This window comes from Aptenodytes forsteri, unplaced genomic scaffold (genome assembly GCF_000699145.1).
Source record: "Aptenodytes forsteri isolate BGI_AS27 unplaced genomic scaffold, ASM69914v1 Scaffold118, whole genome shotgun sequence".
NCBI classification, from domain to species: Eukaryota; Metazoa; Chordata; class Aves; order Sphenisciformes; family Spheniscidae; genus Aptenodytes; species Aptenodytes forsteri.
In genome coordinates, this window is record NW_008795859.1 from 1,760,444 (window position 1) to 1,773,641 (window position 13,198).

General features: G+C 51.6%; 1 protein-coding gene across 1 annotated transcript; it reads left to right on the top strand.

Moving 5' to 3' along the window:
* Positions 1-351: 351 nt before the first annotated feature.
* HPD (4-hydroxyphenylpyruvate dioxygenase) lies at positions 352-6,287 on the top strand. The gene is given in 18 exon segments (XM_019473269.1): positions 352-384; positions 387-466; positions 528-636; positions 638-901; positions 903-983; positions 1,207-1,233; positions 2,108-2,170; positions 2,961-3,065; positions 3,259-3,301; positions 3,403-3,485; positions 3,616-3,705; positions 3,832-3,935; positions 4,100-4,177; positions 4,343-4,505; positions 4,851-4,922; positions 5,635-5,757; positions 5,903-6,019; positions 6,177-6,287. Coding segments are annotated over 18 exon segments (1,746 nt in total).
* Positions 6,288-13,198: the final 6,911 nt, after the last annotated feature.

The following is a 13,198-nucleotide window of genomic DNA, read 5'->3' on the forward strand; positions in this document are numbered from 1 at the left end:
GGCAACGACATGGGGTGACACAGCTGTGACGGTGACACGTGGTGGCACAGCAGTGCGACTGCCATAGGGTTGTACAGCTGTGACGGTGCCACGGGGTGACCCTGTCCCTGCTGCTGGCTCCTCTCCAGCCAGTGCCCCAGCGCAGTGGCAGGGCCGGTGCATGGCAGCACAGGGTTGTGTCCCCGGGGTGCGTGGCAGGGTGCGTGGCAGCAGGGGACACAACCCCACTACCAGAGCCCTGCACCGCTGACACCCACCCAAGCCCCCTGTGCTCGTCCTCCCTGGCCCGGACGGTGGCTCCGGCTTGCCACCACTCCCAGCCGTGGGGTGTTTGTGCACTGGTGTTTCCCCATGGCAGGGCTGCCTCCTGCCCCCTCCTCCTGCCGCTCCCACATTTTGTGGACCCCCGCAGCGCTGGGCTCACCGGAGCTGAAAGTGGCACCGCATGGCCCCAGGCCCGGACACTGTACACACAGCTGGAGGCTGCATGCAGCCAAACTGTCCTGGCTCAACGCTGGCCGGGATAGGACACGTCCCTGCGAAAGGGTGAACGTCCCCAGGGGCAGGCGGGAGGGCTGGGGGGAATGTGCTGCCGCAGTTGCATCACCCCCCCGTGGCCCCGGCATGCAGGGGGCCAGGGAGGTTTTGCTGTGGGGTTAGCAGGCTTCCGAGCCACAGAGCCTCGTACACTTGCACGCTTGCACTCCTGCACGCTCACCACCCTCCACGTTTAACACTGCTGTGCCACAGCCAGGACTGCAAAGGACCCCGTGACATGGCCCCGGAAAGCCACCCGCAGGATAATGCTGGCAGTTCCCAGCCCAAACCAAACACATCTCTGGGTTGCAAACGCTTCGGGTTGGGGGTGGGAGAAGGTGGAGCCGAGGAGGAGCTTCCCCCGTCCCGCCACTATATTAAATGCCCTGGTGGACTCCCACTCTCTTTGCCGCTGTCACATCGCCAGGTCACAAAAATGGTGAGGGGCAGCGGATGGGAATTAAATTGAATGGCCGGGGCTCGATGGCACGGGACGTCTCAGGAGCTTTACCGGGTTTAATCTCTGCTTGAATTTGGACTTTTCAGTGACTGTGCTGGAAGTCGTACAGAAGAGCTGTTCCTCATACAGACCTTTGGATTTGAGCTCTCTGGGGGCTGAGGTACCTTCCTGAACTGCTAACATCTCTCTTTTCTGATTCTCTCTTTTAGACATCTTACACAGACAAGGGAGAAAAGGTAAGAGCCGTTTCGTGTCCACGGTCCTGGCCCATTGCCTGATGTGAAACATCAGCCGTGCTAATGCAAATAATATTAATTCCTTACTCCTTGATTACCTGGTAAAATCAGAAATAAAACTGCTCTCTGGCTGGGCCACACAGGACGTGGTTCCTCGTTGTAAATCACCACTAATGATGGAAATTTTTTCATTTCCTTTTTCTTTCTGGTTTGGGAGGAGAGCGACAAATGGGACACGATGGGTATTTCCCAGTCAACCCTGATGCCTAAGCAGAATCCTCATTTGTTGCAACATTTATTTCCAAATGCTGCACCTATTCGCCACCTTTTTCTCCCATAAAGTGCTCTCAAAGCTGCCGGTGCTCATGGTGGCCGGGTGCCTGACGCCGCAGGCTGGGCGGGAGCGTGCCTGGGTCCAGCCAGCCCCGGCGGGACGGCGGTGGGGAACAGAGCGAAGGGGGATTTGTCCCGGCACTGGCAGTTGTGTAAGAGTGTTTGAGGGAGGATTAATCTTTAACACAACAAGGTTCGCGGGCGGGTGTCGTGCTCTGGCCACCGTGCCTGGACAGCCCCGGCACTGGGGGGGCTGCTTGCGGGGAGCACTGGGAACACCAGGGCCGACGTGGCCCCAGGCAAGCAGGGGCTTTGCACCTTCCACCCTGCAGAGCAGGATCCTGCGGCACCTGACTGTAAAGCACTTTGGAAAATCGCTGTTTCGGGCAGCAGCTGGGGTTTCACATGGTTAATTCAGATGCATTCGCAGGAGAGGCATTTGCAGGGTCGCAGCCATCGCTTCTCCCTGCTCCAGAATCGAGCAGTGCTGCGGGAAAGGCTGCAGCGGTGGCTCTCAGCCCTGTTTTCCCCTTCCCTTTAGCCCCTGCGAGGCCGCTTCATCCATTTCCACTCCATCACTTTCTGGGTCGGCAATGCCAAGCAGGTGAGAGGCTGCGGCCAGCCGGGTAGGCACCCACCGTGCCGGGACAGGGTGGCCGCTCTGGTTATTGGTTGTTGGGGGAGGTGGTTCGTCCCCGCAGCCCACCGGGTTGGGGCCACGCCGGCATCCCAAAGCCTGTCCCTGGCTCAGAGCCTGTGCCCACCGGCATGACCTCGGTAGATGGCCTTGGGGACCCTTGCGCAAGGTGAGGGGCGGCTGCCTGGGGGTGTGCACAGGAGGAGCCCGGAAAATGCAAACCGGCACGAGGCAGGGCTCGAGCCGTGGTCACCGGCCTGCAGAGCAATAGGGCATCATGGTAGCTGCTCTCCATCACTCGCTGCTAAAAGGCCGCTGGCGAGTTAAAAATCCCTCTGCTTCAACCCTGAGCTGCTTTTCGCGCAACCTCGCAGATGAACAGGAGACAGGCAAAAACGTTTCCCCCTCGGCAGCGGCTCCCTGCCTGCTGCCCTGCTGTGCACCAGCCCTGCGTCCACTGTGCCCTGCCTGTCCCTGGCTGCACTGGGTGCGGAAGGGCTCTGGAGGCAGCACTTCCCACTGAGTTTGGGGTTTTTTTCCCCAATATGGGCCCTTTCTTTCCTCTGCTTGCTCCTGCGGGCTGCTGGAGGGAAGCAGAAAAGCTCGGCTGCTCCCTGCACACGCACACACACGTGCACACGCTGCGGTGGCCGTTCCCCATGGGCTGTTGGCGCTGCCCTGGCTGGGGGGAGCCCTGCGGGAACCGGGGGCCACCAGCACCGCGGCTTCACCCGGGGCGGCTCTCGCGTGCCCGCAGGCTGCATCCTACTACTGCAACAAGCTGGGGTTCGAGGAGCTGGCGTACCGGGGCCTGGAGACTGGCAGCAGGGAGGTGGTCTCACATGCCATCAAGCAGGACAAGGTAAGGGGGCTGAAGCACCTTGCAGAGGTGCCACCGCCAGGGTGGAGGTCGGGGGAAGACAAGGCGGTGTCGGGCATGCAGGTGCTGCCGAAATCTGTTTGCACCATTAAACCCTGCGCCTGCAGTGCATCTGCCCCAGCCTGGGGGCACTGCCACATCTCCATCCCTCACCTGTCCTCCTCTTCCTTGCCAGATCGTGTTTGTTCTCTCATCCGCTCTCAACCCGGGGAATGAGGGTAGGTACCACGGGGGTCCGTGGGGGGAGATGGTGTGGGAAAGGGCCACGGCGGAGCAAAGCACCTCTGCTCATGCCCACGGCTGCTTTTGCTCTGGGCAGAGATGGGGGAGCACCTGGTGAAGCACGGTGATGGGGTGAAGGACATTGCCTTTGAAGTGGAGGACTGTGACTTCATCGTGCAGGTAGGCAGCCCCTCTGCTCCCTCCTGCACGGCACCCTGAAATGGCAAGGGGAGGTGGGGAAGGGCCTAGGGACATCTCCCCCCAGCCCAGGGGAGCTGCGGCAGGAGGGGGTCTCTTTCCTTCTGCCCAGAAAGCCAAGGAGCGCGGAGCCGTGGTGGTGAAGGAACCCTGGGTGGAGGAGGACAAATTCGGGAAGGTGAAGTTTGCAGTGATCCAGACGGTAAGAGGCAGGGCAGCTGCGGAGGCTGAGCCCCCGCGCTGGAGCAGGGTCCGCGGAAGCAGGCTGGATCTGGGAGGTCCCTGAAAAAACAGGGCCAGCACGCAACCGCTTTCCCCCCTCTCGCAGTACGGTGACACCACCCACACCTTGATAGAAAAGCTCAACTACAAGGGCCTCTTTCTACCTGGGTACCACCCACCCCTCTTCAAGGACCCCCTGCTGCCGAAGCTGTGAGTACTTTCCAGAGGGTCTTGCCTGGCTCTTTCCCACCGTGTGCCGGTGGGATATCCCACTGAGGAACAGGACAGGTCCCTGCTGCCTCGCCCCGGAGCCCCCCCACGCCGTGGGGTGCCCCCGAGCCCAGCTGAGAGCCACCCCTGGCTTCCCCCCACAGATCGAGCGCCAAGCTCAACTTCATCGACCACGTCGTGGGGAACCAGCCCGACCTCCAGATGGTCCCAGTGGCGGACTGGTAAGAGTGGGGAGGGCTGGCAGGAGGTGGGATGGAGCAGCAGCGCCATCCTGCTGGTCTCACTGCTTCCGATGGTGGTGGCTGAGGCTAATTAAGCTAGAGCAGAGCTTCATTAGTGCGGGGATGGAGCAAGGGACTTGATCATGCCCTTTGTGGCCTGGGCAGGTACCAGAAGAACCTGCTCTTCCACCGCTTCTGGTCGGTGGATGACAAGCAGCTGCACACCGAGTTCAGTGCCCTGCGCTCCATTGTGGTCACCAACTACGAAGAGACCATTAAGATGCCCATCAACGAGCCAGCACTCGGCAAGAAGAAATCCCAGATTCAGGTGAGCAGATGCCGGTGGTTGATCCATCAAGCTGCCATCACCTTGAGCGGGGCTTTGGTGAAGGTCAAGGGACGAAGGGGTCAGTGACTCGGAGCCGGCGCAGACGTGCTGTGCTAAGGTGGCTGCTGGAAAGCAACCCTGGCTCTGCTCAGGTCTGCCAAGAGCTGTCAAAGCCTGGGGGAGCCACGGGGACAGAGCCAGTTTACCCCGATCTCACCAATAGCGTATTTTTTTCATTTCATGGTGTCCCTGAGCTGATTTTGCTTTCATGTTTTAAGCCCACGCCCAGCCCTTTGCACGCTGTAGCTGTGCTGTCACTAACGCAGTGACATTGTTTCCCTGTAGGAGTATGTCGACTACTACGGAGGGGCCGGAGTCCAGCACATCGCGCTGAACACCTCTGACATCATCTCAGCAGTGAGTGCAGCCCTGGGCAGCTCCCTGCCCCAGCCCGTCCTGCCCCGGCACTGCTCTGCCTCTGCCCCGTTCCGCCAGGCAGAGTCCTCATCACAGGGCGGTGGTGGACTATGACCCCTGTTGGGGTACGAGGACATGGGCAGGCTGAGTGGGCTTTGTGCCGTGGTTGTCTTACAACCAGGATTAACTGCCCAGCGAGTCGCTGGAAAGGGACCTGCCTGCACCTGTGAGCTGCTGGCAGATGCCCGACCCTCCAGCTTAAAGCAATTGGGGTCTGCAGGGACCCCGATGGCACGTGCTGCCCTTGCGGGGTGGCTGGTGGGGAGCTCGGGCAGCCCGGGCTGCTGGGCTGAGCCACCATAGCACATCACCCGCCTTTGCCTGGGGCAGATGCTGGTCTGGATTGAGCCCAGCTGCTGTTGAGCACTTGGGTTTTGGACTCCTCTCCAGACCAAAGGGCCTCCAGAGGTATTGGGGGGTCAGGGTGGGATGAAGCATCCTTTCACGGTGGCCAACTCTCTGCATTGCCTGGAGAGGGCATCTTGGGCCCTCCCGTTCCTGGTGCCCAAAGAGAGAGGGTGGGACAGGCCAATGTCATGGGGAAGTATCGCTGCCTCCTGACACCGTCTGTCCCAGGCCATCCTCTTGGCAAAAACTGCTCCACAAATAAGCCCCAAGCCTGACCCACGCGGGGGTCTCCCCTGCCTTGCAGATCACCAACCTGAAGCAGCGGGGCATGCAGTTCATGGACGTGCCATCCAGCTACTACCAGATGCTGCGGGAGAGGCTGAAAACTGCCAAAATCAAAGTGAAGGAGAACATTGATAAGCTGGCGGTGAGTCAGACTGGCCTGAGAGGGAAAAGGTTTGCCCGGGGCTGGACCGGCTCCCCAAAGTGTTTTGCAGGGATGAGGGTGATGCAGAGGGATCCCCTTGCTCCTCTGTGGGTCTTCAAGCTGTCACCTTGTTTCTTTTCTCCAGGAACTGAAAATCCTGGTGGATTTTGATGAGAAAGGCTACTTGCTCCAGATCTTCACCAAACCAGTTCAAGACAGACCCACGGTCTTTCTGGAGATCATACAGCGGCATAACCACCAGGTTGGTTTGAGGATTTCACAACGATCTTGGCTTTGAGACCTCAGGGCCATCAAGTACTGTCACCCAGCCAGCTCTCAGTGCTGCTCTTTTCCAGTCGATTCCGAGCTGACAAACCCACTGCCCATCCCCATGGTCTGTAACATTGTCGTCTCTGCAGGGCTTCGGAGCTGGGAACTTCAAGTCTCTGTTTGAAGCAATAGAAATAGATCAAGACGCAAGAGGAAACCTGACCATCCTGGAGCCCAACGGGGAGACCAAGCGCATCTAAAGGATGGCAGAAAATGCCGCCCTCGCCCCTAACAAGCTGATTCACAAACGAACCAGGAAACAGCTGATGTTTTGGTAAATGGCTGAGACCTAAGTGTCATAAACCCAGGGAAGCTGCTGCCAAGCTGGAGATGTAAAAAGACTCAACACCTTTCCCGATCTAGCCCTAGCGTTGCCCTCCGGTGACTTCTTGGGAGAGGGAGTGTGGGAAATAGCAAACATGCTCTTAAAAAGCAGTTTAATCTGACCCAAACCACCGAATTCTCAAAGGGCATATTTAAGGCATGTGCCAAAGACACGCAGCTACGGAGGAAGACACAAGAAACAACTGGGAGTGCTTAAATTTAGTCTATCCAAAGTTTTCTGTTAATTTTAGCTACGCAGGAAGCTGGGAGAGGAAATCACGGAGGCGTTTGCCTCTCTCTGCATCTCATTTTGTAAGATTTTATTTTAATCGCTTTTAGACTCAATCTTGAATTTGAATTTGCTGAGATTAAACACATGGTTTTAGGGTAGCTACAACATTCTGTAATGAGACTTAATCGAATTTATGGATTTCAGCCTTCCCAAGGCAACAGAGTCTTGCTCTAATACCTGAATTAATGAAGGGTTGGGGTTTCTCCCGTGTTTCAAGAAGTAATTGTTGGCATTGGCAGCAATTCCTTGGCTCAGATCCCCTCTGGGCATCACTCTGGTGTTGTCACTGTCCTTTGCAAGGGGACTTTCCCCACTGACACAATAAAACCCTTTTCTGTCACAGCTTGAGTGCCTGATAAGTTAACGTGTCGGGGCTGGAGCCCCTCTACCCCATGTTCGCTGTGGCTGCAGGTCAAAGGCTCCCCGAGAAGCCCACAGACCTCAGTACACGACTTCTGAAGAACATCTCAGGGTCTTTGGTGTCCCCAGGTCTCCCCACTGTTGAACATCTGCCCTCCAAAGCCCCGGTGCACCCACTGCCGCTCCCCAAGTTTCCCAGCATCAAAGCTGCTCAAACCTCAAGCAGCCAAAGCCTCTGCCAAGCCCTCAGCTCAGGACAGGCTCCTCAGACACAAGTCCTTCCACCAGCCCAAGCCCCTGCCCCATCCGGCCACCCTCCAGGCTGAGCCCTGCTGCCTTCTGCCCCGCGCCAGCCCAAGGTTTGGCTGTCCTGGCATCCCCACCCCTTCAGCTGCCGTGGTCAGCTATAGAAGCCAAGAACTGAGCTGGGAAGCCACCTACAGCCCAGGCTCTCTCCTGTCTCTTCCATTTCCTCCTCCATCAGCCACTCCATTTGTCTCTGCTTCAGGTATCTCTTTTTCTAAAGCTCAGAGAAGCCGCTTTGACCACCACCACATTCACAGCAGCAGCAGCCCCCAGCGAGGGAGGGCGGGGGGCAGCGGCTGGCTCCAGGCTGTACTTTCAGCCGCACCAAATCGCAGCGGCTCCCCCCTCCTGTAAACCGCAGGTAACAATTAATTTCAGATTTGAATAAACTGATTTAAAAGAAAACCAAAGGGCCTCTGGCCCCAACAGCCTTACATCATCACCCGAACCAGCAACACTAACACCTCGCTTCATGGCTTAAGGGCTTTCACCACCATAAATAAAAAAAAAAAAAGAAAAGAAAAGAAAAGATGTGAAATCAAAAATCCAGGGCAGAGGCTGCAGGAGCAGGGACCCCTCACCTGCCCAGGCAGCACCACTGAGGTTGGACACGTTAGGGACACCCGGCACTGCGGCAGGGAGACCAGCGCCTGGCTGTGCTTCAGCTCTTAAGGGTTGTAAGGATTTTTACTACTAAGAAAATTTTCTTTAAGTTTATAAACTTACATCACTCACATATTTCTTTCATGCAATATAATGTTGCTTAAAGTAATTTCCTGCTCACCAGAATTAATATTTTCACTAAACTTTGCTGAAAATCAGTTCTTTGGACTGCTCTTTTTCTGGATCTGGTTCCTTGAGCTCTCACGGTTCCCAGCACAGGTCAGAGAGCAAAAAGCTGCCCTGGCTATACATTAAGCACAACATAATTTTTCTGTAAGAAAAGTCAGTATATTTATGGTTTGCTTTATAAAAGTTACTATAATACAATGGTACATAGTATTCAATTCACAAAAATATGAACAAATATATACAGCATGACACATCCACAACAAAAACACTTTCTTCAAAACAAGATACATACTGGTGACAGATTCTATATGCACAAAACATCCCTAAATTTATAAATTTGCTTAACGAAAGAAAAAGCAGAAATCCTAAATCTTCAAAGCAGAGTTGTTTTTTTAAGGAACTTGAAAAAAATAAGATTTTTTTTTTTTTTCATTTATTGCAAACCATTTTACCTACCTCCTTTTAAAGAAGGCCCTTTATTTTCACACTGTGAATTAAAACAACCTGTTTATAGAACCAGAAAACTGCAAGGATTGGGAGCCGGGTGTTCTTCCGTTTTGCTTTTAAAACTGCCCATTTGTTTTAGAGTGTCCGTTACGATGTGTTTCTTTTCACTTGGACAAATACTACAGTGGCAATTAAGGAGGAAACTCATAAAAACAAAACAAATATTAAATTGAAAAAATCCAGTTGCAAACTCACTTAAATACATTTTAGGTTGTCTATTAGACTGTACACATTTCCTCGCTTGAAATAAATAGATTTTGCACATTAGGTTTCAGACTGGAAGGGGGGGAAAGAAGAAGCCTTGACTTGGCAATTTTTTGTCTTCAGTTTCTTAATGCTTCTAATTCCATGTATTTATTTGACAAAAAACATATTTATACAGAATTCACATTATACAAAGCTTGACACAAGCTGTAAATGCCACCAGCTCCTTTGCTATACTTAGTCCTTCTTCCTCCCCATCTCCTCAACATGATTTAGAGCTGGAATCTGTTTAAAAAGAACTCCAAATTACAATAGTCACTTTTAATAAATTATTTACATGCTCTTGAAGTACAAAGAAATCAGCAAAAAAATTTCAACATGTTTCTACAAGAAACAGGGTTTGAAGAGAAGATTCTTGAGTTTGCCTATGTACAGAAGATGCTTTTTTTTTTAATATACTTCAAAATCCTTTTTTCCTTAAATTTTTATTTTGTACAGAAATGCACTGAAATGATCCCTGAAAAAGGTCACAAAAACCGGAACTGAAACTACTGTATACTTTGTTGGCGTTTAAAAACTTTTTTTTTCTTGTAGAAATAAGCTGCTTTATACAATATAAATATCTGCAAGATGAGCCCCTTCCCCTCCCAGACCCCCGGTAGTCACAGACCACTTATTGGGACCAACCTGGAATCGCAAACAGGGGTGTGAACCGAACGGATAAATGAAGGTGTTGGGCAGCAGCAGGTGGGATTTGCAAGCACAGAGCGCGCTTCCTAGAAATGCCAGCTGCAGAGGCATCTGCACCCTGAACTCAAGCCAGCTTCTTCATGTTGGGAAACTAAAAATTTAAGTTTCCAAAATTTTGCACTATTCTAGGGTCATTTCACCTAGCGAGATACTGAAGCGAGATACAATTTTGCAGGGAGCACAGTCAATCTCTCTCTCTCTTTTGTTTTAGGTTTCAATGTAAGTGAAAATAAATTGGGGATAGGCTTTTCAGCGAACAAAACGACTTCAGTAAATCTCTCTGTAAAGGAGCACACGCTGGTAAGGTGTTTTTTAGCCCTTGCCACTATTTCCATGGGTTGCCAGGGCGCCTGTGCTGACCATGGGAGGCGAACGCTGGGTCCGATCCAGGCTGGCGTGTGAACCGCACACCTTCTGCCTTTCTCCTCTCATCTCGCCCCTTTCTAAGCACAAGCCAAAGTACCCAGGAGGGATTAGAAAGGCATCTCCACAGGGCTGCCTTCCAAAACCACGTCTGTGGCTGGGGGGGGCCCCCGCCCCCCCCAGCCTTCCAAACCACGTCTGTGGCTGCAGGGCTCCCCTGCCCCGATCAGACCCCGACGGCTTGACAGGGCAGCCACAGGCAAGGCAACCACAGGCAACTGCGGCAGCTCATGGAAATCACTGAACCAGGCTTATAACCCTCACCATAAAATGCGCTGTTTTGAGGGATGGGGCAGCTCTGCAGCCTGAGACAGAAGCTGCACGGGGAGGACTCTGCAAACCAAGATTTATGGGGAAGAAAAAAGAAGCCTCAGGTTTGGCTTTGAGACCAGACTAATGCGATTTTTCAGAAGTGCTGTGGGTCCAACAGCTCCGTTTCCTCTTGCAGGGCTACTGGGAGCTCAGCTCTTCCAAAAACTCACGTTATTTGTCTGGGATCCTAAAAAGGGATGGGTTACGGGCAGTTTCAGAAGTACCCAAGTGATTTAGGTGCTCATGGTCTTTGGCACCCAAATCCCTTTGGTGCTCCTAAAAACTCAGTGAAGGAACCCAACCTGTAGGTCTTGTTTCAGAAGACCATGACCTGCCTCCCCACCTCTCTTCAACAAAGATTAAGGCAAACTGCAGGGGCTAATCCCATCCAGAGCACGCAGATACACTGGGAAATACAAAACTGTCAGCAGGTACTTAGGGGCTGGGCCATTTGGGGTGTCTTTGCCCCCAACAAAACCACCGTTAATGCACTGGTTTGATGAACCAGAGAGGAAGAAGGCCAAGGATCTCGGCAGAACTACCACATGCAGGGGCTTCAGTTCTGAGACACAGGAAACTTCTGTGCATTTCCAGAGCTTTGAAAGTAAAAGGCCAAGCTGTAGTGATGCCAACTGGAGCGTCAACACAACAAGATGAACCTTATTTTAAAAAAAATAAAATAAATTGAGCAGCTGGTTTAACTCCCAAATGCTCCTGCCATCGCTGCAGTTAAAACCAACGTTCAATGACAGAAACTAGTTGTGCTTCTCATAATTTTAGGGTCTGGATCACCATTACCCAATTGCTGGAGAGATTTATAAAGAAGGGGGGAAACGACAAAACCAAACCAAAACAAAAACAGAGATGAGACTATGGACTGTCCAATCTCAGCGACAATTTCCTCGCCCTCAGACAGAAATAAAGGCGGTATTAAGGCAGCTTGTAGCAGTCTGTGTGTTCCTGTTCTTTCAGGCCTTTTGTCTGAAGAAGAAATTCAGATGCAGAGGTCTAACCTACATTACAAGCTCCACTTCACAGTGCGGGCCTGGCAATTCCACATAACAGCTGAAAAAACTTCCAGGAAACTCTTTTGCAAGGTTGTAACCTCTGATCATGGAGCTGTGGTCATATAGCAATTACCGCTGATTTTAAAAGGCTACAAGAATACAGCTGTGCAATTTGTTCTGTGGGGAGATGATGTTTCGTTATGCAGATAATCTTCCCATTTCACAATGTCATTGCAACTTCCCCTTATAAGCCAATTAAAAAGGTTTTAGTACAACTAATCTCTACTTTTAAAGCAGGAGAAATTCAATGCAAGTTGAAAAACTGATCCTGTCTATACCTGAACGGTCGTGTAACATTTCCAGATCACATCCAAAGAAGTATTTCTTTGGTGTTTTGCCCCATTTTTAAATGGAACCTCTCGAAGAACTGCAACCTTCACCTCAGCACATCTACAAGGACAAAATATATCAAAAAATCATTTCAAAATATGCTTTCCAAATTTAAAGAAGCATTCATTTTCATGCTGTAGATGGGGGAGGACAGGATTGCTCCTGCAGCCTGCTCTCGGGGACACTTTTACCATGTTCTTATTGGAGGGATGGGACCACCCCAGGGCAAGTTACTGAGTAACAGAGGGAGGAGAGCGGCATGGCACAACTTGCTCCTATCACAGGAGGCATCTCCCACATTCAAGGACAGAGCAAATACTCCACGTAAAATGCTGGAAGGGTAGGGAAATGCAGACGAAAATGAGAAAAATTAATACGAGACACACATCAGTCTGTTTCCCATGTACAGGAAGAAAACCCTGTTATAAACGTAGGCCGTAGTGTATGCTTACAAGGAGGGTAAGATTTCTACAGCATAAACACAGGCTGAATTGTCCACTTAATTTCAGCCTCAGCCTTTTTTGCATGCAAGACAAACAGATCTCCAAGAAACGGGCATCCCCAAAGGCCACACGCCGTGCCACCATGCTACAGCTACATAACTGACTCGACTTCTTACTGGTGATTGCGGTATCCAAGTATTTTTCATGTACGGGTGCAGAGGCTTTGATCCCCCAATATACCAGCATGGCATACGAAAATTAGAGACAAGCCCAAGGTGCTAAGTTGAGGTCTGCGGCTGACCTGACTCTTCCCCGGGGTGTCTGGCTTAGGGGACTTGTTCAGGCTCATCCCTAACAAAAAGGCAGGACAGTTCACCTATAGTCTCGTTGCGGACACATCTCCATACATACATGCACCCAAGCACACGCACACACCCATTCACACACCCTCAAGCCTCTGGCTTGCTCTGTAACATCAACCTTACATTTATTTACAGCTTACTCTGAGAAATCTGTGCAATTTCAGCCAATCAAGCTCCCAACAAACCCTATATGGCATTTTCAGTCTCTGCTTCACATTTAAACGTTGAATGTCTTTTTCAACCAACAAAACTGATGAGAAAAAGGTAGCAGCATTTATGAAAAGATGAAGGTTTATAACAACAATTAAAAAAAAGGTACCATTATCCCATTACGGAGCATTAATGTAGGGACTGAACAGAGAAGCTAGTGTTTGGATAGACCATGCCACAAAATGGTAGTCACCTTTTTGTGTGCGTGTTGGATCTGAAAAGGAAAGAGCACCTGAAACATGAACAGTCCTCGTAAGCATGTGCGCTTTTTGCTTTCATTCGTGATCCTGGCAGAAGTGCGAAACTTGCTTGGTTTTTTTCTTCTCTTTTTTCCTCTCTTTTTTTTTTTAATTTTTTTTTTCTTTTTTTCTCTCTTTTTTTTTTTTTTTTCTTTTTTAAATTTTTTTTTCTCCCCACCCCCCACCCCCC